The sequence below is a fragment of the Amblyraja radiata genome, chromosome 29, assembly GCF_010909765.2.
Source record: "Amblyraja radiata isolate CabotCenter1 chromosome 29, sAmbRad1.1.pri, whole genome shotgun sequence".
Taxonomy (NCBI): Eukaryota; Metazoa; Chordata; class Chondrichthyes; order Rajiformes; family Rajidae; genus Amblyraja; species Amblyraja radiata.
This window is the reverse complement of record NC_045984.1, coordinates 33059857-33085597: the sequence shown is the minus strand read 5'-3', so window position 1 is coordinate 33085597 and position 25741 is coordinate 33059857. Positions and strand designations below refer to the sequence as shown.

The following is a 25741-nucleotide window of genomic DNA, read 5'->3' as shown; positions in this document are numbered from 1 at the left end:
TGAGTAGTTTTGGGCAAACCACTAGATATTCGTGCAAGCGTGGAAACCCTGGTGGTTTCTGCTTTTCTCTGTACTAAGGTACGTTCAAAGGTTGTTTTACAAACAAGGCTTTCAGCCACATCCAGGTGGGACTGCCCATTCATCGTAGCCCACTATCCTAGCCCACTATGGGCAAATAGGACTGGCTTAAAGGGGGCATCTTGATCAACATGACAATTTGTTTCCATCCTGTATGATTATGACCTCATCAATTATTGGATATTTGAGGGCTTAGTATCAATCTGGTTTCTTTCAATATCTCAAGGATGTAATTCCTTCACCAATCAGCTCTAAATAGCAGCCATCTGCTCTTGCTGTTGGCCCTATCCTTTATTCTCCCCTTTAATTGTTTTTGCCTATATATTATTTTGTACACGGAGACTTCATTCTAATTCTCGCCTCTTCTTTATATGGTTGACCTTGTAAATGGGCTGTTACCTTGTTGATTTATCTCATTGGCTGCCGGTGCCTTTAATTCCTTCTCCCCGCCCTCCAGCACTCCTCCACTTTAGACTGAGTTGACTTTCTGATGCAGAGATTGAACTTGTCTTTATAAATCCAGATTTGCTTTTTCAGTTCAGTCGTTCTATTCCACGATATTTTAAAATGAGTTTATGTATTGGTACTGACTGCTGTTCTGAAAAGCAGTCAACTTACTGGGTGTATACTGTATTTCACAACTGTGAACATGGGTTCAGATCAATTTTAATTCCACATTGCTTTTTTGAAAATAACAGGCTATGGAGCTGCTTGTGGAGAAAGCCATTAGCAGTTCTTCAGGCCCATTGAGTCCTGGTGATGCAATGCGGAGGGTATTGGAATCTATTGCCTCTGGCGTTCTTCTTCCAGGTTGGTGTCTCTTGCTTGTTTTAGGAGTGAATCGTCTTTTGGCCTATATCTTGTGCAAGGCATTTCCTATCCTTTTTTCCCCCAAAATTCTACACATTTTTTGCACGTTAGGAATGGACCATCTTGTGTTTGGGGCATCCAGTGGCAGTAACTATATAAGGATAACTATATTGCTATTTAAAGTTCTTTGAGTTGTCTCAAAGCAGTCCAAAGTCAGTTGACTGCCCCAACCATGGGATTATCTCTGACTTTCCCTTGCGAGGGACTGCGATAGCTTTTCTACGGCCATTTATTCTGTGGCCATTCTGAACAAGATTGTCAATATTAAGCCAAATTATAGACATTATCAGGAAAGTAGTTTTGCTAATTTCATGCAGAATTTTTGCGGCCTGGATAAGAGTCCAGGTGCAGGAGATAAAAAGGATAAGATCTTGCCCACTGTACATCCATGTGGCTGCCTTCCACTGCATTTCTGATAGATGGTTTAGAAGGGGTAATGAGATGAGAAATGGATTGAATTATTTATCATTCCTGAGTGAATCTTAATTTTTTTTTAAGATCACTTTGAAGGCTTTGTTGCCAGAAGTCCCAATAGTTTATTTCAGAAAATCAAGCAATAGACCCCAGCATGTCATTGTATCACTCTGACTTCTTGTACTATTCTGTGTGTATGCTTGTTGACTTCACTATGTACTTTAGCAACATTAGATCTCCTTCCAACCTTTATATTCACTACTTTATTTAAAAAACAGAATGAAGAAAGGTCGGATTTTTGTATTAAGTCTGAATAAAGCTAGAGGTGGGTGTTATGCACCTGTTGTTCCTACATCCATTCTCTCACAAACGCCATCTATTGGCCTGTACGTGTAATATTATTATCAGCTGCTATCAAGCACCCAAGGCTGAAACTGCAGCCTGCTGATGAATGGCCTTCACTGCAGCCTGCTGATGAATGGCCTTCACTGCAGCCGAGAGATGGTGTTGCTGCCTCCTTGCTCTGCAGGTTGTCCAGGATGTAGAATAACCACTGTCACAAAATAGGTCATCTGGGGTATATTTGGATGCTAATTCAATCATTGGCAAATTATTCTTGAATCATGTGTAAATTCCCCAAGATTAACAAGTGCGCAGCAAGGTTTTTTATGCCACAGAAATGATAGGTTTTATCTCTGTTACATCAACCAGTTTTATGCGTGTTGAGGTTAGTTGCATTTTATTTTAATTCACATTTGATTACAGTGTTTGTATTTCCTTGTGACAGATGGCCCTGGACTTCTAGATCCCTGTGAAAAAGACCAGTCTGATGCCCTGTCTTACATGAGCCACCAGCAAAGAGAGGACATTACAGCCAGTGCACAAGTAAGGAACAAGGAACTGCAGTTGCTAGTTTACACCAGAAGACACAAAGTGCTGGAGTAACTCAGCAGGTCAAGGGGCATCTCTGGAGAACATGGATAGCTGATGTTTCGGGTCCAAAGAAGGGTCCCAACCCAAAATGCCACGGATCCATCTTCTCCAGGGATGCTGCCTGACCCCCTGAGTTACTCCAGCACTGTGTTCTTTAGTGTCTTCAGGGTTATTTGCATGTGGTACATTCTCTACAGAAATGCAATGGCTGCTGGTGCTGAGGGTCAGTCCTCTGGTATGTAATGGTCCCACGAAGATTTTGTTGAAGGGTCTATGAGCTGAAGCATTAGCCTGGTTTCTCTTCCCACAGCGGGGCCAGCATCATTTTCATGCAAACCAGCTACAATGTCAAGCTTCTAGATGTGTAAAAGATGGTGTTAGAAACATAGAAATTAGGTGCAGGAGTAGGCCATTCGGCCCTTCGAGCCTGCACCGCCATTCAATATGATCATGGCTGATCATCCAACTCAGTATCCCGTACCTGCCTTCTCTCCATACCCTCTGATCCCCTTAGCCACAAGGGCCACATCTAACTCCCTCTTAAATATAGCCAATGAACTGGCCTCGACTACCCTCTGTGGCAGGGAGTTCCAGAGATTCACCACTCTCTGTGTGAAAAAAGTTCTTCTCATCTCGGTTTTAAAGGATTTCCCCCTTATCCTTAAGCTGTGACCCCTTGTCCTGGACTTCCCCAACATCGGGAGCAATCTTCCTGCATCTAGCCTGTCCAACCCCTTAAGAATTTTGTAAGTTTCTATAAGATCCCCTCTCAATCTCCTAAATTCTAGAGAGTATAAACCAAGTCTATCTAGTCTTTCTTCATAAGACAGTCCTGACATCCCAGGAATCAGTCTGGTGAACCTTCTCTGCACTCCCTCTATGGCAATAATGTCCTTCCTCAGATTTGGAGACCAAAACTGTACGCAATACTCCAGGTGTGGTCTCACCAAGACCCTGTACAACTGCAGTAGAACCTCCCTGCTCCTATACTCAAATCCTTTTGCTATGAAAGCTAACATACCATTCGCTTTCTTCACTGCCTGCTGCACCTGCATGCCCACTTTCAATGACTGGTGTATCATGACACCCAGGTCTCGCTGCATCTCCCCTTTTCCTAGTCGGCCACCATTTAGATAATAGTCTGCTTTCCTGTTTTTGCCACCAAAATGGATAACCTCACATTTATCCACATTATACTGCATCTGCCAAACATTTGCCCACTCACCCAGCCTATCCAAGTCACCTTGCAGTCTCCTAGCATCCTCCTCACAGCTAACACTGCCCCCCAGCTTAGTGTCATCCGTAAACTTGGAGATATTGCCTTCAATTCCCTCATCCAGATCATTAATATATATTGTAAATAGCTGGGGTCCCAGCACTGAGCCTTGCGGTACCCCACTAGTCACTGCCTGCCATTGTGAAAAGGACCCGTTTACTCCTACTCTTTGCTTCCTGTTTGCCAGCCAGTTCTCTATCCACATCAATACTGAACCCCCAATGCCGTGTGCTTTAAGTTTGTAAACTAAGCTCTTATGTGGGACCTTGTCGAAAGCCTTCTGGAAGTCCAGATACACCACATCCACTGGTTCTCCCCTATCCACGCTACTAGTTACATCCTCGAAAAATTCTATAAGATTCGTCAGACATGATTTACCTTTTGTAAATCCATGCTGACTTTGTCCAATGATTTCACCACTTTCCAAATGTGCTGCTATCCCATCTTTAATAACTGACTCTAGCAGTTTCCCCACTACCGATGTTAGACTAACTGGTCTGTAATTCCCCGTTTTCTCTCTCCCTCCCTTCTTAAAAAGTGGGGTTACGTTTGCTACCCGCCAATCCTCAGGAACTACTCCAGAATCTAAAGAGTTTTGAAAGATTATTACTAATGCATCCACTATTTCTGGAGCTACTTCCTTAAGTACTCTGGGATGCAGCCTATCTGGCCCTGGGGATTTATCGGCCTTTAATCCATTCAATTTACCCAACACCACTTCCCGGCTAACCTGGATTTCACTCAATTCCTCCAACTCCTTTGACCCGCGGTCCCCTGCTATTTCCGGCAGATTATTTATGTCTTCCTTAGTGAAGACGGAACCAAAGTAGTTATTCAATTGGTCCGCCATATCCTTGTTCCCCATGATCAACTCACCCGTTTCTGACTGCAAGGGACCTACATTTGTTTTAACTAATCTCTTTCTTTTCACATATCTATAAAAACTTTTGCAGTCAGTTTTTATGTTCCCTGCCAGTTTTCTTTCATAATCTATTTTTCCTTTCCTAATTAAGCCCTTTGTCCTCCTCTGCTGGTCTCTGAATTTCTCCCAGTCCTTCGGTATGCTGCTTTTTCTGGTTAATTTGTACGCATCATCCTTCGCTTTGATACTATCCCTGATTTCCCTTGTTATCCACGGATGCACTACCTTCCCTGATTTATTCTTTTGCCAAACTGGGATGAACAATTTTTGTAGTTCATCCATGCAGTCTTTAAATGTCTTCCATTGCATATCCACCGTCAACCCTTTTAGAATTAATTGCCAGTCAATCTTGGCCAATTCACGTCTCATACCCTCAAAGTTACCTTTCTTTAAGTTCAGAACCATTGTTTCTGAATTAACAATGTCACTCTCCATCCTAATGAAGAACTCAACCATATTATGGTCACTCTTGCCCAAGGGGGCACGTACAACAAGACTGCTAACTAACCCTTCCTCATTACTCAATACCCAGTCTAAAATAGCCTGCTCTCTCGTTGGTTCCTCTACATGTTGATTTAGATAACTATCCCGCATCCCGTGTTGGCAAAGGTCCTTATTGTCCAACTGTACACAAGATAACATTGTAACATAATTTTCATGAAATTGTCTAATCAATTATTTCAAGAAAGTGAAATAAAGTTGAAAAAATAAAGTGAAAACTAGAAGTGCTGTAAGAACTCTGAGCACTCTAAGCTGGTAAATGTGCAGAGAGAATTTAAGAGGATGTTGCCAGGAATTGAAGGCCTGAGCTATAGGGAAAGGCTGAGCAGGCTAGGACCTTATTCCTTGGAGCGCAGGAGAATGAGGGGTGATCTAATCGATGGGTGATATGTATAAGATCATGAGTGGAATAGATGAGTAAATGCACAGTCGTTCACAATCAAGATCCAGAAGACATAGGTTTACGGTCAAGGGGAAGCAATTGAAAAATAACCTGAAGGGCAATCTTTTTACGGTGTATGGAACGAGCTGCCAGAGGAGGTAGGTGAGGCAGGTACTATGACAACGTGTAGAATACATTTAGACAGTTACACGGATAGGACAGGTTTACATGGATATGGGTCAAACGCAGGCAGGTGGGACGAGTGTAGATGGGGCATGTTAGCCGGCATGGGCATGTTAGGCCGAAGGACCTGTTTCCACACCGTGTGGCTAGAGATTGCAATTTTTGTCAATTTGATGACAGTTTTTGGCAGCTTTGGTTTGAATACTTTGACTGTTTGTCTTAATAAAGGGTCAATCAATGGGACTGTTGTGGAGAGGTGGTGATAGTTTGCCTTTGCCCATTTATCCTCGCTCTGCCTTTATCCACCAGCACGCCTTGAGGTTGCTCGCATTCAGGCAGATTCACAAAGTTCTTGGGATGGACCCGCTTCCCCAGCCCAAACCACGGTTCAACATGAGGAACCGCAAGCGGAGACGGGATACCAGTGAAACAGCAGAGGGGGAAGGCGATGGGAAGAAGGACAAAAAGGACAGTGACGCGGGTGACGTCTAGAACTGCTCTGTCATTCTGAGTTTTCAAGATTGCAATTTTTTTTATATGTTGCTGTTTAGTCTGAGACATTTGCAATTTTAGTGTTTTACTTGAATAACAATGTACTGTAGATTTGTTTTAAACTGCTTATTGAATAATAAATTGCATCATTCCATGAGGATCACGTTGCCTATGGCAACAGCTCTCTTTCTCTTTCCTCACTCCCTCTCTTCCTACCCCACTCTCGACAAAATTAAACCTTTGGCCAGTGAGTCGACCTGGTCTGGAAACCCACCTTTCCATAATTTCAAAAACCAAAGTTGACTCCATGCTTCTCTGAATCAGATGAGGCTGCTTCCTTCTCATGAATTAATTGAAATAGCCGAGATGTTTTAAACGCATTGATATGAAAGATGGAGTGTCTATGTTGGCAGATGTCAACATTGAAGTGCAAGTGTTCCCCATTGTGTGTCAAGAGCTGCTAAATGAAGCTTATTGAAGGTACCTTATGCTTTATTCATCGCTATCTTCTACAAGAGCACTTTTTAAGCACATGGGCTTTGTTTAAATAGTTGTGCAAACTTACTGATTGGATGTGGTTGGTGTTCATTAAATGTGTGGCACAGTAACAAGCTAGCAAATCCGAAGCTGTCCACAGCTGGGAATAACCATTACGTACACTACATTGCTGTTTTACTGACACGCTCACGTCCATTTAGCCAAAACCAGAGAGGTAGGTTTACAACTTCAGAAATATGTTTCAGGCAAGATTGGTTTGACTGGCTTAACGTGGCTCTTCTGCTTGGTTTGAAGATATCTTTTGCTATTTATTGATGCCAGAATCAGGTCTTTTCCTCCTAGGTTCGTTCACTTTTAACAAATCCCAACTACTCGGCCTGATATTTGGTTAGATACTGAAGTGTTTTTGTAGCTCTATTTGAAAACAAAAGAGAATTCTTATCATTCTCAACCTTTTTTTGCATGTATCTTTTTCAGCAGTGTTTATCATCTGTGTGTCTGCAAAAATACCCTTTTAAGCTTCAGGTCTCTTTTCGATTTTTGGAAGAGTTTCAATAGTCTATTCATTTTTTTTCCTCCAGCTTTGGTAATTCAAACGATTATTTTTTTTTAAACATTCTTAGAATGTTTATTATCCAGCAGAACCCACAAGTGATTCCTTAATTCAAAACTATTTACTAATCTGGTTTTTAGTAAAACAATGAAACTGGAAAATCAACTAATTGGAGGGGTTCAATGTGAATTGGGTTGTCGGGCAGGGCAGGAATCAAAAATCTGGTTGTATGTGGTTATCTACAGGTTGGTGTAGTGAGACTGGGAGTGGGGAAGGTGAATCTTTTTAAAGTAATCTTCAGCTCATGTTATCAAAGGCCATGTCTGCCTTGTGACACCTTTCACCCTTTCGAATATATCTTCCCAGCAGTTGGTTAGGTGCTCAATTGTCCTGACACTGTGGATATCATGACTCAAGACAGCTTGTGCACCAAAATTGCTTGGCACTCATAACTATAAAATCTCTTGTGCATAAAATGTACAGTTTAACTGGTTACACTATTGACATTTGTATAGGTAGGAAATGCCTCCCACTGTAAGTGTACCTGACTCAGTTTTACCTATGGAAGTGTTATTTCTATTGAAATGTGGCTTTGTCCTCAGCTCTGTGGTATTTAAAAAAACAAGTGTATTCAATTTTTTTGTTGGCTATGTATTACATTACTGAAATAGTGTAAAAGTGCTAATGAGAAGGAGCAGTGTAGAGGATCTCTGTACTTGGATCCTTTTTATGTTTGGACGTAGCTGTTCAAACAATGCAACTCTATGAAGATAACTGGGAAATAAAATCCTTATCCAATGACTGCATGTTCTGACGGTGCTTTTGTTGCATTCAGATTTTCTGTAAATATGTTTTTGAATGCATAGTGGCCGATTATTTGCCAGTGAGATGCGGGAATTGTTTGCAAGACATACTTTGGTAAGTTAATAAAGTGACTTCAACGTGATATCCCGTTAACAAAGGGTTATTTGTGTGGTCATTTTGTTCTCCAGATACTCCTGGATTAAATATTTATGAATCCAGATACCGGGGTAACTAGTGAGGTGGTGTCAGTTGCAACTGGCAGCAAACATTAACAATCAAACACCATCGATGGGAGTGTACTTAACAATAATAATATATTTTATTGTCATTGCACATAGGTGCAACGAGATTTGGTATGCAGCTTCCATCTGATGTCATAACTTAAACAACTAATAAAATGTAGATACCCTGAGAAACATGATTTATAAAAAAGAACAATAAAACAGTCTAAAGTGCAAATCGGTCTGTGCCGGGTCAATGTGCGACGTGACCATCCGAGAGAGACAGTACATGGGGGTGGGGGGCACTCAGCAGGGCCGGTTCAGAGCAGCTATAGCTCTGGGGATGAAGCTGTTCCCGAGTCTGGAGGTGCGGGCGTAGAAGGCCTTGTAACGTCTGCCGGAAGGTAGGAGTTCGAAACGACTATTACAAGGGTGTTACAACAGTACTTTGGCATTGATAGCTGAGTAGTAATACCTACTTGAAGCCGTTCTAAGTAGCTAGGCATACTTCGTTTGGGTATAAGCATTATCTACTAATGGGGTGCAACTCATTCTTGTATGGGTGTTGGGGTTGGCATTCTGATCATTTCTAATATCCATTTGAAGCATATTTTAATCTGACGTAATCAGAAATTAAGAAATGTAGAATATATAGAACTGCAGATGCTGGTTAATACACAAAAGCGTACAAAGTTCTGGAGTAACTCATCTGTTCACAAACATCCCTGGAGAACATGGATATGTAATGATTCAGGTCACATACGTTTCAGAGAATATTTCTCCCCTCCACTCATTCCCCCCCCCCCCCCCCCCCCGCCTCAGTTTCCTCCCTCTTGCTTTACAATCTTCAACCTGACTCACACTTTCTGTTCATATCTTTGTCCAATCATCTGCCTATTGTAACCTCCTCTCTCACCTGTGGCAACATATTACCTGTTGTGAAGGTCTTGCCTCTCCCCTTTTCCAGCTCCCCCCCCCCCCCCCACACACATCTGAGGAAGGGTCCCGACCCGAAATGTTACCCATCCATGTTCTCCAGGGATGCTACATGACCCACTGTTACTCCAGCACTTTGTGTTCTTTAGCCAGAAATTAAAACTCTTTACTGTACCTCAGTCCATGTGACAATAAACTAAACTGAACTGCTGCTGGGCGTAGACTACAGATCTGGTCTCAACTCCTTTAACTGGATACCACACAGCAAAAATGCTCTATACTGTACCTAAGCATCTGTGACAATTTTAAACTAAACCTGAACATAACTTATGGAGATGTGCAATAACCCTTGAGTCGTAAAACCAGAAACTTTCACCTGTCACAAACATGTACAGAGCTTGTAATAAAATAAGGTGCAGGCACAGGAAGCAATTGATGAAGCGTGCAGAAGACTGAGTTACTAGTATATCTGTTGCCAGAAGAGGAAGGAAGCAAACTAGTGAAGCAAGCTTTGGTAGAACATTTAGGAAGCAGTGAACATAATTATAGCAACTGAAAGTAGGTGGACCACTACGAGAACAGAATTGCAGAAGAACTGACTTTAATGAGTTGAGTTAGTACCAGAATGCCAAGTAAAAGTGAATGACAGTCGACCCTCAGGAAGAAGATGGTCCATGTACAGACATGGTAAATTCCACAAGGTGAAAAGACTGGGGAAACCGAAGCCAACATCCATGGTGAAAACCACAGGAAAAGCAGCATTTGGTGGATGTCAAGTTGATCTGGAGAACATGGATAGGCAATGTTTCAGGTCAAGACCTGTTGATTTAACAATTCCCGGGATGGCGGGACTTATATGCTGAGAGAATGGAGCGGCTGGACTTGTACACTCTGGAGTTTAGAAGGATGAGAGGGAATCTTATTGAAAGGGTTTGGGCACGCTAGAGGCAGGAAACATGTTCCTGATGTTGGGGGAGTCCAGAACCAGGGGCCACAGTTTAACAATAAGGGGTAAGCCATTTAGAATGGAGATGAGGAAAAACTTTTTGACACAGAGAGTTGTGAGTCTGTGGAATTCTCTGCCTCAAAGGGAGGTAGAGGCCGGTTCTCTGGATGCTTTCAAGAGAGAGCTAGATAGGGCTCTTAAAGATAGCCCTGTCAAGGGATATAGAGAGAAGGCAGGAACGGGGTACTGATTGGGGATGGTCAGCCATGATCACATTGAATGGCGGTGCTGGCTTGAAGGGCCGAATGGCCTACTCCTGCACCTATTGTCTATTGTTAAGAGAAGGGAGTAGATATCAGAGCAACTGATCCACAGCTGCTGACTTACAGGGAAGCTTCACAGCACGGTTTGGGAACAGCTCCATCCAAGATCTCCTGCACCTATTGTCTATTGCTGGATTTCCACAAGTAATCTGCATCTGAGCAAATGCCTGCCAAAGATTGGTGGGGTGTGGGGGGAGAGTTATGCTGCTTGTAGAACGTTTCAAGGTTAAGTCTGCACAAAAATATGAGGGTGTAAGATTATGAGAAAGGACTGGTGAAAAATAAATCTACAAATGTTCCTTAGGCCAGTTACAGTGGTAGGTGGAGTGATGGGGTTCATTTGGGACCAAGAAAGAACTAATGAAGATAGTGGGCGCTCACAGTAAAAAGTGAAGGTAGACAAAAATGCTGGAGGAACTCAGCGGGTGAGTGACCCTCCTTCAGTCCCAACCTGAAATATCACCTATCCGTGTTCTCCAGAGATGCTGCCTGACCCGCTGAGTTATCCCAGCACTTTGTGTCTTTTTGTAAACCAGAATGCTGCTTGGATTAGGATATTTTTAAGCTTTTGTAGATACAGCGTGGAAACAGGCCCTTCAGCCCACCAAGTCCGTGCTGGCCGGCAATCTTGTTATCATGGGTGACTTTAATCTACATATAGATTGGGCCAACCAAATTGGTAGCTGCGCCAAGGAGGAGGATTTCCTGGAATGTATACGGGATGGGTTTTTAAACCCACATGTACAGGAACCGACTAGAGGGCAGGCCATCCTAGACTGGGTATTGTGTAATGAGGAAGGATTAGTTAGCGATCTTGTTGTGCAAAGCCCCTTGGGCAACAGTGACCATAATATGGTGGAATTCTGTATTAGGATGGAGAATGACATGGTTAATTCAGAGACTAGGGTCCTAAATTAACGATTTAGATGAGGGAATTAAATGTGACATCTGCAAGTTTATTGATGACACAAAGCTGGGGGGCAGTGTGAGTTGCGAGGAGGATGCTATGAGGCTGCAGGGTGACTTGGATAGATTGGGTGAGTGGGCAGATGCAATATAATGTGGATACATGTGAGGTTATCCACTATTGTGGCAAGAACAGGAAGGCAGATTTATTATCTGAATGGTGTCAGATTAGGAGAAGGGGAGGTGCAACGAGACCTGGGTGTGCTTGTACATCAGTCACTGAAAGTAAGCATACAGGTACAGCAGGCAGTGAAGAAAGCCAATGGCATTTTAGCCTTCATTGCGAGAGGATTTGAGTTTAGGAGCAAGGAGGTCCTACTGCAGTTGTACAGGGCCCTGGTGAGACAGCACCTGGAGTATTGTGTGCAATTTTGGTTTCTTAATTTGAGGAAGGACATTATTGCTATTGAGGGAGTGCAGTGTAGGTTCACCAGGTTAATTCCCAGGATGGAAGGACTGACATATGTAAAATGAATGGGTCGTCTGGGGTTGTATTCACAGGAATTTAGAAGGATGAGAGGATATCGTATAGAAACATATAACATCCTTAAAGGATTGGACAGGCTAGATGCAGGAAAAATGTTCCCGATATTGGGGGCGTCCAGAACCGAGGGTCACAGTTTAAGAATAAGGGGTCGGCCATTTAGGAGTGAGATGAGGAAAAACATCTTCACCCAGAGAGTTGTGAATCTGTGGAATTCTCTGCCACAGAAGGCAGCGGAGGCCAATTTTCTGGATGTTTTCAAGAGAGTTAGATTTAGCTCGTAGGGCTAACGGAATCATGGGATATGGGGTAAAAGCAGGAACGGGGTACTGATTTTGGATGATCAGCCATGATCATATTGAATGGCGGTGCTGGATCGAGGGGCCGAATAGCCTCCTCCTGCACCTACTGTCTATTGTCAGCATGGTTCAGTTACTAATGCGAGTGTGCGACCTCTGTCCTTGATCCACCTTTGGTCTTTCATTGTCAAACAGATCAACAGCATGGCTGAGTTTGTTACTTCAGTGTGTTGAGTCTTTTATTAAATTAAACAACCAGTTAGTCAGACTCCTACTTCCGTATAATTCACCAAAGTGCTTGTTCCTGTTTTATTTTGCTGCTGACGCCATTTCATCAGCTGGGAAGTTTACATCTATTCACAGCACCTGAGTCAACTGTAAATACTTCCCACAGTTGGGCAGTTATGCAAGATTAACCAATCAGCCTACACAGATCAATAGCCACACAGAGGAAGTGCTGTAGAGTAAGGGGAAAGCCAGCTGGAGCGGTTCAAAATGTTACTTAGAAAATACAATTATTTCTGATGTAGACACACTTGCTTAACGAACCATCTTCTCTCTGGTACAGAGAGGTCTGGCTCCCTGCAAGAGACTTAACAAACTGTCATGAACTGATCATGCTGCTATTTCTGTGTTCTGACTTCTGTGTAGTGTGAGGGAGTGTTAATGTTTTCACAAGAGTTGTCATCTTAAGGCACCTGCCCGTTAGTTTAGAGATATAGCACAGAAACTGGCCCTTCAGCCCACCGAGTCTGTGCCGACCAGCCATCCCCGCACACTAACCTACCCTACCCCACACACACACACACACACACACACACACACACACACACACACACACACACACACACTCACACACTCACACAGGACAATTTACACATACACCAAACCAATTAACCTACAAATCTGTACGTCTGCAGATATCATGGGTGACTTTAATCTACATATGGATTGGGCCAACCAAATTGGTTACAGTGCTGAGGAGCAGGATTTCCTGGAATGTATACGGGATGGGTTTTTAAACCAATATGTAGAGGAACCGACAAGAGGGCAGGCCATCCTAGACTGGGTAATGAGGAAGGATTAGTTAGCGATCTTGTTGTGCAAGGCCCCTTGGGCAACAGTGACCATAATATGGTGGAATTCTGCGTTAGGATGGAGAGTGTCACAGTTGATTCAGAGACTGAACTAACCATCCTGAACTTAAAGAAAGGAGACTTAGAAGGTATGAGACTGGAATTGCTAGAATAGACTGGCAAATTACTCTTAAAGGGTTGACAGTGGAGATGCAATGGTGAAGATTTAAAGACCGCATGGTTGAACTCCAGAAATTGTTCATCCCTGTCTGGCGAAAAAAATAAAACTAGGAAGGTGGTTCAACCGTGGCTGACGAGGGAAATCAAGGATAGTGCTAAATCCAAGGAAGAGGCAAATGGCCAGAAGAAGCAACAAACCAAGAGGACTAGGAGAAATTTAGAACAGAGGAGGACAAAAAAGATCGCCTTGTGGCTAAGGGGATCAGAGGGTATGGAGAGGAGGCAGGTACGGGATACTGAGTTGGATGATCAGCCATGATCATATTGAATGGCGGTGCAGGCTCGAAGGGCCGAATGGCCTACTCCTGCACCTAATTTCTATGTTTCTAAAAGGGTTAATTAAGAGGGAAAAAAGAGCATGAAAGAAAGCTTGCGGGGAATATAAATATTAACTAAAATATTATTTATGTATGTAAAAAGGAAAAGTTTAGTGAAGACGAATGTAGGTCCCTTACAGTCAGAGACGGGTGAATTTATAATGGGAAACAAGGAAATGGCAGAACAGTTAAACAAGTACTTTGGTTCTGTCTTCACTAAGAAAGACACAAACAATCTCCTGGAGATACTAGGGGGTCGAGGATCTAGTGGGAGGGAGGAACTGAAGGGAATCCACATTAGTCAGAAAATGGTGTTAGGTAAACTGTTGGGACTGAAGGCAGAGTAGGTAAATCAAGAACCAGGGGGCAAAGGTTTAGGGTGAGAGGGGAATAGTTTTAACAGGTAGAAGTGTTTTCACACAGAGAGCAGTGGGAACATGGAACGAGCTGCCAGAGGAGGTAGTAGACATTTAAAGGTACACAAAAATGCTGGAGAAACTCAGCAGGTGCAGCAGCATCTATTGAGCGAAGGAAATAGGTGACGTTTCGGGCCGAAACCCTTCTTCAGACTGACAGTAGACATTTATTCAGATAGGGCTTCCAGGGATATTGGCTAAATGGGGGCAGGTGGGACTGGCGTCGATGGGGCATCTTGGTCAGCATGGACAGGTTGGGCCGAAGGGCCTGTTTCCACAGCAGGGCTATGATTCTATCCATGTCCTTACCTGATGGGTTAAACCAGCACTTTGTGTTGTTGGGAAAATGCGGTAATCTCACATCAGTTTCCCTAAACCAGTGCTAGTGACAGAATCTTATTGGCAACTATTTATCTGAGCTAATATTCCTGTGATAAGTTGAGAAACATCCTCCAAAGCTGTCAAGTCTGGAGTTGAGACCAGGGGTGAGTGATCTGGTGGAGCAGTAACCAACACGACGTGGTGAAATGTGGTGTGGAAATGCTCATTGGCCGCCTGCCCCCTACAAACCATTGATGCGAGTTCTTGGTGAATGAAAGGGGAATCTTTCTGCACAGTTTCCGCGCTGCTGCATCATTGGTCAGTGACAGTGTGTGCTTCCTCTGTATGCCGGCATTCCTCATCACCAGTTCCCCGAGAATCCTCAAGCTGTAAGTAAATAACTGCACCCATTGCTGCTTGTAAGATTTCTCCCTCTCTCTCTCTCTCTCTGTGTCGTTTGGTGAGATGGAAACAGACGTTTTATGCCTAGTAAACTTGTCCTTCTTTCGATGCTGCGAATGAGGATTCTGGTTGTTCTCCTCCCGTTGTGCGATCGCGACTGGGGGGGGGGGTGAATTAATTACAACACGATACGATATGATCTAATTTATTTACCCCAGGAGGGAAATTGATCAAATTATTGAGAAACACAAACCAAGCTCCACCGTCAACCAAGGCAGCAAACCATTTTAAATTAGTATTGAAGTGAACTGGAAAGTTATTGTTAAGTCGTTATAGACAAAAATGCTGGAGAAACTCAGCGGGTGAGGCAGCATCTATGGAGCGAAGGAATAGGTGACGTTTCGGGTTCGATTTTCCAGTATCTGCAGTTCATTCTTAAAAGTGAAGTGGTTATAACGGTGGATTGATGAAGAAGTTTAAGGACGTTAGCAGTTGTACTCTTCTGAAATCTCAGGCAGCGTGAATATTACAATTCATTCATGTTTCAGCATCTCACGTCCAATGTTTAACGTGGATACAGGGTTGAGCTCTTGGTCTGCCAGTGATTGGTGCGGAGGTGTTGACCTAAATGTCCGCTTACCTGATGGATTGCCAATTTAAAACCAAAACCATTTCAGTGTTTGGAAATTTTCAAAATTTCCAGACATGCTTTGCGCAGATAGACTCACAAAGCTGGAGTAACTCGGCGGGTCAGGCAGCATCTCTGGACAAAAGTAATAGGGTGACCTAATCCTCTTCTCCAGAGATGCTGCCTAACCCACTGAGTTACTCCAGCATTTTGTATCTATCTTCGGTGTAAACCAGCATCTGCAGTTCCTTCCTACATATTTAACTGGGGGTTTATTTTGAGGATTGGGGATCCACCACAGTCCCAGAGAACCCCAGGAATTAAAGAGTTAATTTTCTGGGCTTTGATACAAGCAGCCCTGGAGGAATATAACACAGGGGCAGCATTTCATGTTGTATAACTTCAAGTTTGTTAGTTACTGAAATGTTGGCATTAGGATTAAGGGGAATCAGGACAGGAGTCTGTAAAATACTCCGGGATCCATTCATCCCCATTGGAGTGTCACGGTGGCGCAGCGGTAAGGTTGCTGCCTCACAGCGCCAGAGACACGGGTTCGATCCTGACTACGGGTGCTGTCTGTACAGAGTTTGTTCGTTCTCCCCGTGACCGCGTGGGTTTTCTCCGGGTGCTTCAGGTTTTCTCCCACACTCCAAAGACTTGCAGGTTCATTAGCTTCTGTAAATTGTCCCTAGAGTGTACGGGATCAATGGTCGGCATGGACATGATGGGCCGAAGGGCCTGTTTCCAGGCTGTATCACTAAACTAAACTAAAAAGAATCTTGAGCTACCTGTACATGAAGTGAAGGTGATCAGTTTGATCTACAAAGAGATGGGGGGAAGATAAGGGGGAAGAGTGGGCAGACGTCGCACAAGTGTCTCAGTTGATGCCACTCATCAGCTTGCTCCTCTCTGATGAAGAGTCTTGGAGCTGAAACATCGATTCAGTTTCTCTTCCCACAGCCGAGGCCCCACCTGCTGAGAATTGCCAGCATCTTCTATTTTTGTTTAAGGTGTTGTGGATTTGTCCATTTTTAGTTCTATTGATCTCTGTGCTGGGTCCACGGCCCCCAGAGTATTACACGGGTTCTATGTTTCATTTGTAGAAAGCCGAAACCATTTGTCTAACATTTCTGCTGCTTTGCTATTCGCCATTATAATTTATTCAAAGAATCTCAAAAATACCTGGATAGAGTGGATGTGGAGAGGATGTTTCCACTAGTGGGAGAGTCTAGGACCAGAGGTCATACTCAGAATTAAAGGACGTTCTTTTAGGAAGGAGATGAGGAGGAATTTCTTTAGTCAGAGGGTGGTGAATCTGTGGAATTCTTTGCCACAGACGGCTGTGGAGGCCACGTCAACTGATATTTTGAAGGCCGAGATAGATAGATTCAGGGGTTATGGGATGAAGGCAGGAGAATGGGGTTAGGAGGGAAAGATAGATCAACCTTGATTGAATGGTGGAGTAGGCTTGATGGGCCAAATGGTCTAATTCTGCTCCTATCATTTATGAACTTATGAACACGAAAAATTGAGATATTTTCTTTCAACAATTCTTTTTTACGTATTTGTAATAACTCTCAATATTTTCTTTACATTTCAAGTTGAGAATCTTTCATCAGAACTGACATCATAAATCTGAATGTTTCAGAAAGAAGTGCAGATACTGGAAAAATAGGTAGACAAAAATGCTGGAGAAACTCAGCGGGTGAGGAAGGAATATTCCTTTGCTCCATAGATGCTGCCTCACCCGCTGAGTTTCTCCAGCATTTTTGTCTACCTTTCATAAACCTGAACAATTACCCATGTTTCTCTCTCTCTGTCGGTTCTATCTGATCGGATATTTATAGTATTCTGATTCATTTCTGGTATCCGTGGTGCATTGCTGATATAATTTATGGAAGTACTGTGTTCAAATCAAACTCTTTAGTCCATATTTAGAAAAACTGCACACTCAAAGTTTGCAGAAGTTGAGCAGGGAGGTGTGGTCACTCCTGCCTGCTTGGTGTTACTGAACCTGACCAGAGGATATTGACCGATGACCCACGGGTTTCAGCTTCATAAAGAATGCCGCAGACTACCCTCTGAACCAAACCGTTGCCCTGTGATTTACATAATGTTACTGTAATGAGATTATCTGTGATAAACTTGCACTATCTGAGAAGCACTGGTAGATACGAATATTTAATACAAGAGGAACTGCAGGTGCTGGAGTATTGGGCAAATCACAAAGTGCTGGAGGAACTCGGCGGGTCAGGCAGCATCTGTGGAGGGAAGAGGCCAGACAGCATTTGGGGTCGGGACCATTCTTCAGGCTGATGAGAGCAGGAGTGAGAGAGGTGGAATAGAGAGGGTCGGATGGGACAAAGCCTGGCGAGTGATGGGTGGGTGTAGGTGAGGGGGGGGTTTGGCTGGAGTCAGTGACAGAGGCTGGAGGTGAAATGGAGCCAAAGGTGAATAGGAGGCAGGTAAGGGAAATGAACGGCGGCTGCCAGACTGAGGCAACTCACAACTGGGAGAATAGCAGCTGATAGCGGCTGAGTAGTGCATAACCCAATGGGATCAACATTAAATTCCCCATCATTCCCCATCATCCCCTCGTATACACACAGTGCTCCCACCATCCTGGTCCTTAACCCTTCATATGCTAATCTCTTATCCCCGAGACGTCACCCATTCCTTCTCTCGAGAGATGCTGCCTGTCCCGCTGAGTTACTCCAGCATTTTGTATCCATCTTATCCCCGAGACCCCATTTCCCATTTAACAACCCCCCCCCCCCCACCCTCTCATCCCAACCTGCCTCTTCCACCCATATCCACCCCTCTCCTTTACATTTCACGCCTCTTCTCCCCTTACCTGACGCCCTTGACACCTCCAGCCCCTGTCACCTACTCCACCCATCCCCCAATCACCTCTCTTACCTGTCTCCACCTATCACTTGCCAGGCTTTGTCCCACCCCCACCCCACCTCACTTTTACACCCCCCCCCCCCCCCCACTTCTATCCATTTGAAGATAGGTGAAGAACCTGAATCGTCATCTCCAAGTTCCTCCACAGATGCTGCCTGGCCCACTGAGTTCAGGCAAGAGACAGTTAGATATAGCACTTAGAGCTAACGGAATCATGGGATAATGGCAAGGAAACAGGAACGGGGTACTGATTCTGGATGATCAGCCATGATCACATTGAATGGTGATCCTATGACCAAATTGGGAAATGTTCCATTCTGTAATGCAAACTTTCACACAGAAACGAGGGACTGTCTCACTCTATGCCTCATTGGTACTTTATTCCATTCCTACTTTTGCAACATCTTAGCACATGTTTAATGCCTCAATCTTTTCCCGCTCTGACAAAGTGCTGCAACCTTCATTCCTTCCTCTGTATTTATTGCTTGAACTGCTCACAATTTCAACATTTTCTGTTCTTTAATTAAACTCCTCTTTGATTAAGACTCTTTGATCGTTGATCTTCAATTCAAAATCTATCCCTTTTCAAAAATCTTTTTGAATAAAGAATAATTTTCTTTAGCCGTTTAATTTAGTCTAGTATTGACACATGTACAAATGTGTAGTGAAAAGCTTCTGTCTGTGTGCTGTCCTGTGAAAGAAAAGACTGTACATAGAAACATAGAAACATAGAAAGTAGTTGCGGGAGTAGGCCCTTCGGCCCTTAGAGCCAGCACCGCCATTCAATATGATCGTGGCTGATCATCCAGAATCAGTAACCCCGTTCCTGCTTTTTCCCCTTGATTCTGTTAGCCCTAAGAGCTATATCTAACTCTCTCTTGAATACATGGTTACAACCAAGTCGTCCACAATGCACAGATAGAGGATAAAGGATACAACATTTAGTACAAAAGCTGGTTTAAACCAAAGATATAGACACAAATATGCTGGAGTAACTCAGCGGGTCAGGCAGCATCTGTGGAGAACATGGATAGGTGACGTTTCACAGAGTGCTGGAGTAACTCAGCGGGTCAGGCAGCATCTGTGGAGAACATGGATAGGTGACGTTTCACAGAGTGCTGGAGTAATTCAGCGGGTCAGGCAGCATCTGTGGAGAACATGGATAGGTGACGTTTCACAGAGTGCTGGAGTAACTCAGCGGGTCAGGCAGCATCTGTGGAGAACATGGATAGGTGACGTAATGTTGCAGGTCTCTTCATCAGACTGTTCTCCATAGAAACATAGAAACATAGAAATTAGGTGCAGGAGTAGGCCATTCGGCCCTTCGAGCCTGCACCGCCATTCAATATGATCATGGCTGATCATCCAACTCAGTATCCCGTACCTGCCTTCTCTCCATACCCTCTGATCCCCTTAGCCACAAGGGCCACATCTAACTCCCTCTTAAATATAGCCAATGAACTGGCCTCGACTACCCTCTGTGGCAGAGAGTTCCAGAGATTCACCACTCTCTGTGTGAAAAAAGTTCTTCTCATCTCGGTTTTAAAGGATTTCCCCTTATCCTTAAGCTGTGACCCCTTGTCCTGGACTTCCCCAACATCGGGAGCAATCTTCCTGCATCTAACCTGTCCAACCCCTTAAGAATTTTGTAAGTTTCTATAAGATCCCCTCTCAATCTCCTAAATTCTAGAGAGTATAAACCAAGTCTATCCAGTCTTTCTTCATAAGACAGTCCTGACATCCCAGGAATCAGTCTGGTGAACCTTCTCTGCACTCCCTCTATGGCAATAATGTCCTTCCTCAGATTTGGAGACCAAAACTGTACGCAATACTCCAGGTGTGGTCTCACCAAGACCCTGTACAACTGCAGTAGAACCTCCCTGCTCCTATACTCAAATCCTTTTGCTATGAAAGCTAACATACCATTCGCTTTCTTCACTGCCTGCTGCACCTGCATGCCCACTTTCAATGACTGGTGTACCATGACACCCAGGTCTCGCTGCATCTCCCCTTTTCCTAGTCGGCCACCATTTAGATAATAGTCTGCTTTCCTGTTTTTGCCACCAAAATGGATAACCTCACATTTATCCACATTATACTGCATCTGCCAAACATTTGCCCACCACCCAGCCTATCCAAGTCACCTTGCAGTCTCCTAGCATCCTCCTCACAGCTAACACTGCCCCCCAGCTTAGTGTCATCCGCAAACTTGGAGATATTGCCTTCAATTCCCTCATCCAGATCATTAATATATATTGTAAATAGCTGGGGTCCCAGCACTGAGCCTTGCGGTACCCCACTAGTCACTGCCTGCCATTGTGAAAAGGACCCGTTTACTCCTACTCTTTGCTTCCTGTTTGCCAGCCAGTTCTCTATCCACATCAATACTGAACCCCCAATGCCGTGTGCTTTAAGTTTGTATACTAATCTCTTATGTGGGACCTTGTCGAAAGCCTTCTGGAAGTCCAGATACACCACATCCATTGGTTCTCCCCTATCCACGCTACTAGTTACATCCTCGAAAAATTCTATAAGATTCGTCAGACATGATTTACCTTTTGTAAATCCATGCTGACTTTGTCCAATGATTTCACCACTTTCCAAATGTGCTGCTATCCCATCTTTAATAACTGACTCTAGCAGTTTCCCCACCACCGATGTTAGACTAACTGGTCTGTAATTCCCCGTTTTCTCTCTCCCTCCCTTCTTAAAAAGTGGGGTTACGTTTGCTACCCGCCAATCCTCAGGAACTACTCCAGAATCTAAAGAGTTTTGAAAGATTATTACTAATGCATCCACTATTTCTGGAGCTACTTCCTTAAGTACTCTGGGATGCAGCCTATCTGGCCCTGGGGATTTATCGGCCTTTAATCCATTCAATTTACCCAACACCACTTCCCGGCTAACCTGGATTTCACTCAAGTCCTCCAACTCCTTTGACCCGCGGTCCCCTGCTATTTCCGGCAGATTATTTATGTCTTCCTTAGTGAAGACGGAACCAAAGTAGTTATTCAATTGGTCCGCCATATCCTTGTTCCCCATGATCAACTCACCTGTTTCTGATTGCAAGGGACCTACGTTTGTTTTAACTAATCTCTTTCTTTTCACATATCTATAAAAACTTTTGCAGTCAGTTTTTATGTTCCCTGCCAGTTTTCTTTCATAATCTATTTTTCCTTTCCTAATTAAGCCCTTTGTCCTCCTCTGCTGGTCTCTGAATTTCTCCCAGTCCTCCGGTATGCTGCTTTTTCTGGCTAATTTGTACGCATCATCCTTCGCTTTGATACTATCCCTGATTTCCCTTGTTATCCACGGATGCACTACCTTCCCTGATTTATTCTTTTGCCAAACTGGGATGAACAATTTTTGTAGTTCATCCATGCAGTCTTTAAATGTCTTCCATTGCATATCCACCGTCAACCCTTTTAGAATTAATTGCCAGTCAATCTTGGCCAATTCACGTCTCATACCCTCAAAGTTACCTTTATTTAAGTTCAGAACCATTGTTTCTGAATTAACAATGACACTCTCCATCCTAATGAAGAACTCAACCATATTATGGTCACTCTTGCCCAAGTGGGCACGTACAACAAGACTGCTAACTAACCCTTCCTCATTACTCAATACCCAGTCTAAAATAGCCTGCTCTCTCGTTGGTTCCTCTACATGTTAATTTAGATAACTATCCCGCATACATTCCAAGAAATCCTCTTCCTCAGCACCCCTGCCAATTTGATTCACCCAATCTATATGTAGATTGAAGTCACCCATTATAACGGTTTTGCCTTTGTCGCACGCATTTCTAATTTCCTGTTTGACACCATCTCCAACTTCACTACTACTGTTAGGTGGCCTGTACACAACACCCACCAGCGTTTTCTGCCCCTTAGTGTTTCGCAGCTCTACCCATACCGATTCCACATCCTCCAAACTTATGTCCTTCCTTTCCATTGCGTTAATCTCCTCTCTAATCAGCAACGCTACCCCACCTCCTTTTCCTTTCTCTCTATCCCTCCTGAATATTGAATATCCCTGGATGTTCAGCTCCCAGCCTTGGTCACCCTGGAGCCATGTCTCCGTGATCCCAACTATATCATAGTCATTAATAGCTATCTGCACATTCAATTCATCCACCTTATTACGAATGCTCCTTGCATTGAGACACAAAGCCTTCAGGCTTGTTTTTACAACACTCTTACCCCTTATACAATTATGTTGAAAAATGGCCCTTTCTGATTTTTGCCCTGGTTTTGTCTGCCTGCCACTTTTACTTTTCACCTTGCTACCTATTGCTTCTACCCTCATTTTACACCCCTCTGTCTCTACGCTCACACATTTAAGAAACCCTTTCCCTTTAACTCCATCCTCCACTACCCCATTCTCCAGAGATGCTGCCTTACCCATTGAATTACTCCAGCACTCTGTGTCTTTAATTAATGGATGTTGTGTTGGAGATACACTGGCATCTTTCTATTTGGGAAAACGGAATCAAATTCCTTATCTGTGTCTATAGCTGATTTGGAAATATGAAGCTTCCATCAGGATCAAGACACCTTTAATCAAAGCTGCAAATGGTTGGGCAAAAATGTTGTTGTAGATGAACTGGTCCAGATTCAGAGACAGATTCTTCCCAGCTGTCCCTCAGACTATCTTTGATCGGACGTTGCTAGCTTTATCTTGCACTAAACGTTATTTCCTTATCATGTATCTGTACACTGAACGGCTCGATTGTAATCATGTGTTGTCTTTCCGCTGACTGGTTAAAACACAACAAAAGCTTTTCACTGTAACTCTACACTTAACCATAAACTAAACTAAACTGCTTAGGGATTAAAAAATATCTTGAGTTTGGGAATGAAGTGTATGCAATATGTGCTGGAGGCTGTGTGGAAACTAAGGTGTGTGTGTGGGTGGGGGTGTTTGTGGGGGGGGGGGGTGTGTGCGGTAGTGTGTATGGGGGTATGTGTGTGTGGGTGTGTGTATGGATGTGTGTGGGCATGTGTGTAGGGGTGGGTGTGTGTGTGCGTATGGGTGTGTGTGTGTTTGTAGGGGTGGGTGTGTGTGTTTGTAGGGGTGGGTGTGTGTGTGTGTGGGGGTGTGTGTGTGTTTGTAGGGGTGTGTGTGTGTGGGTGTGTGTGGGTGTGTGTGTTTGTAGGGGTGGGTGTGTGTGTGGGGGTGTGTGTTTGTAGGGGTGGGTGTGTGTGTGTGTGTGTGGGGGGGTGTGTGTATGTGGGGGGTTGTGTGTGTGTGTGGGTGTGTGTGTGTATGTGTGTGTGTGCGTGTGTGTGTTGTTGTCATGTGCCTATTCTGTCTGCATTCAAGCACTTCCTGCTTTGTTACTAGGTTGCTGTTGGACTTGGTGAGTGCGTTCTGCTGCCACAGATTAGCGGGAGCTTCACCGGTTGTCGGAGAGGAATGTGAGGAAACATCACTGCAGCAAAACCCCTCGACTACAACCCCAGCAGGTAAGAGCTGTTTTCTATTTTTACCTCCCAACAGGTGTACTGAGCTAAAGAGTAGCTGGAAAACGCCTAGACCTTTTTATGTTGTAAGCAACATGATGTAAATTCATTACAGTCACTTCCTGCAAATTCAAATATGCTTTAGAGTCAAAGGGCATGAAATCAGATCTGTCGTCTAAAGGCTAGCAGTGTTTTAGTTTATTGTCAGGTGTACTGAGGTATTGTCACATTGCGTGCTAACCAGTCAGCGGAAAGACAATACATGATTCCCAACAAGCTGTCCACAGTGTACAGATACAGGATAAAGGGAATAATGGTAAATGCAAATTAAAGCCCAGTAAAGTCTGATCCAGGATAGTCCCAGTGTCTCCAGGTGGGAGGTCAGGACCACTTTCTAGTTATTGATAGGATGGTTCAGTTGCCTGATAACAGCTGGGAAGAAACTGTCCCGGAATCTGGAGGTGTGTGCGTTCATTTTCACACTTCTGGTCCCCTTGCCAGATGGGAGAGGGGAGAAGAGGGAGTGACCGGAGGGTGAGACTGGTCCTTGATGATGCTGCTGGCCTTGCCGAGGCAGCGTGAGGTGTAGATGGAGTCAATGGAAGGGAGGTTGGTTTGTGTGATGGTCTGGGCTGCGTCCACAATTCTTTGCAATTTCTTGCGATCTTGGGTGGAGCTGTACCAGATATATGGTACACACATATACACACACACACACATATATATTCCAGAGTGTACAAGCCCAGCCGCTCCATTCTATCAACATATGACCCTACAGGGATAGTAGCTATTATCAGGCAACTGAACCATCCTATCACCAACTGGAGAGCGGCCCTGACCTCCCATCTGGAGACACTCAGAGTATCTTTAATTGAACTTTACTGGGTTTTACCTTGCGTTAAATGTTATATATATGTGTGAGTGTTTACATATATAGGAAAGATCTGCAGATGCTGGTTTAAATCGAGGATAGACACAAAATGCTGGAGTAACTCAGCGGGACAGGCAGCATCTCTGGAAGGAAGGAATGTGTGACGTTTCAGGTGACGTCTCGACCCGAAACGTCACCCATTCCTTCTCTCCATTTTGTGTCCACTATATATATATATATATATATACTAGACCAAGTGCAGACCCGTTGGGTCTGTTCCCCCAACGTGCGGTTGTGGGGGGGGAGGGGGGGGAGGCGGCATGCAGCATCATACACACTAACTATCCTCCCCCCCTGCACTCACGCTAATTACCCCCCTTGATATTATATTAATATTATTAATTTGCTCCTTTTACCCCATAAACACCCTATCTACTAACGCATAGCCCCCAACTTGCAGACACCTTGAGAGGGGGGGGGGGGCGGGGGTAGAGAGTGAGGGCAGAGAGAGAAGGGGCAGAGACAGAGAGAGAGACAGAGACACAGAGAGAGGGGCAAGAAAGAGGAGGGGGGGAGAGTGGGGGGGGAGAGGAGAGGGGGGGAGAGGAGAGGGGTGGAGAGGAGAGGGAGGAGAGGGGGAAGAGGAGAGGGGGGGAGAGGAGAGGGGAGGGGAGAGGAGAGGGGGGGGGAGAGGAGAGGGGAGAGGAGAGGAGAGGGGAGAGGAGGGGGGGAGAGGAGAGGGGGGGAGGGAGAGGAGAGGGGGGGAGAGGAGAGGGGGGAGAGGAGAGGGGGGGGGGGGAGAGGTGAGGGGGGGGGAGAGGAAAGGGGGGGGGGAGAACCTAAAAAAAACATTGTAGAACCAAAAAAGACACATTCTGCAAACATTTTAGAACCAATAAACACTTTTTGCAAACATTTTAGAAGCAATAGACACATTCTGCAAGCGTTTTAGAACCACTAAGGACACTTACATTTGAGTAGACATGCATTCAGTATTATTCACAGCTCAGAGAAACGTGA

The 25741-nt window shown here is 44.3% G+C and overlaps 2 protein-coding genes across 7 annotated transcripts in view; both read left to right on the top strand.

The window, feature by feature from the left end:
- LOC116989659 (zinc finger RNA-binding protein-like) overlaps window positions 1-8059 on the top strand; it is a 61807-nt gene extending 53748 nt beyond the window's left edge. For 3 of the 5 annotated variants that reach the window (XM_033047244.1, XM_033047242.1, XM_033047246.1), the window contains 3 exons: window positions 777-888; window positions 2150-2247; window positions 5869-8059. In XM_033047244.1, the coding sequence (XP_032903135.1) occupies window positions 777-888; window positions 2150-2247; window positions 5869-6051 (393 nt within the window). In that variant the 3' untranslated portion in view covers window positions 6052-8059. The remainder of the gene's footprint in view (window positions 1-776; window positions 889-2149; window positions 2248-5868) is intronic. The other 2 variants (XM_033047245.1, XR_004416278.1) reach the window with 2 other exon arrangements.
- Window positions 8060-14391: 6332 nt separating this feature from the next.
- The window catches only part of matk (megakaryocyte-associated tyrosine kinase), a 45463-nt gene continuing 34113 nt past the window's right edge, over window positions 14392-25741 (top strand). Inside the window, exons 1-2 of one of the 2 annotated variants that reach the window (XM_033047239.1) lie at window positions 14392-14840; window positions 23732-23853. The gene's annotated coding sequence lies outside the window, so the exon portion shown is untranslated. The remainder of the gene's footprint in view (window positions 14841-23731; window positions 23854-25741) is intronic. The other variant, XM_033047240.1, reaches the window with a different exon arrangement.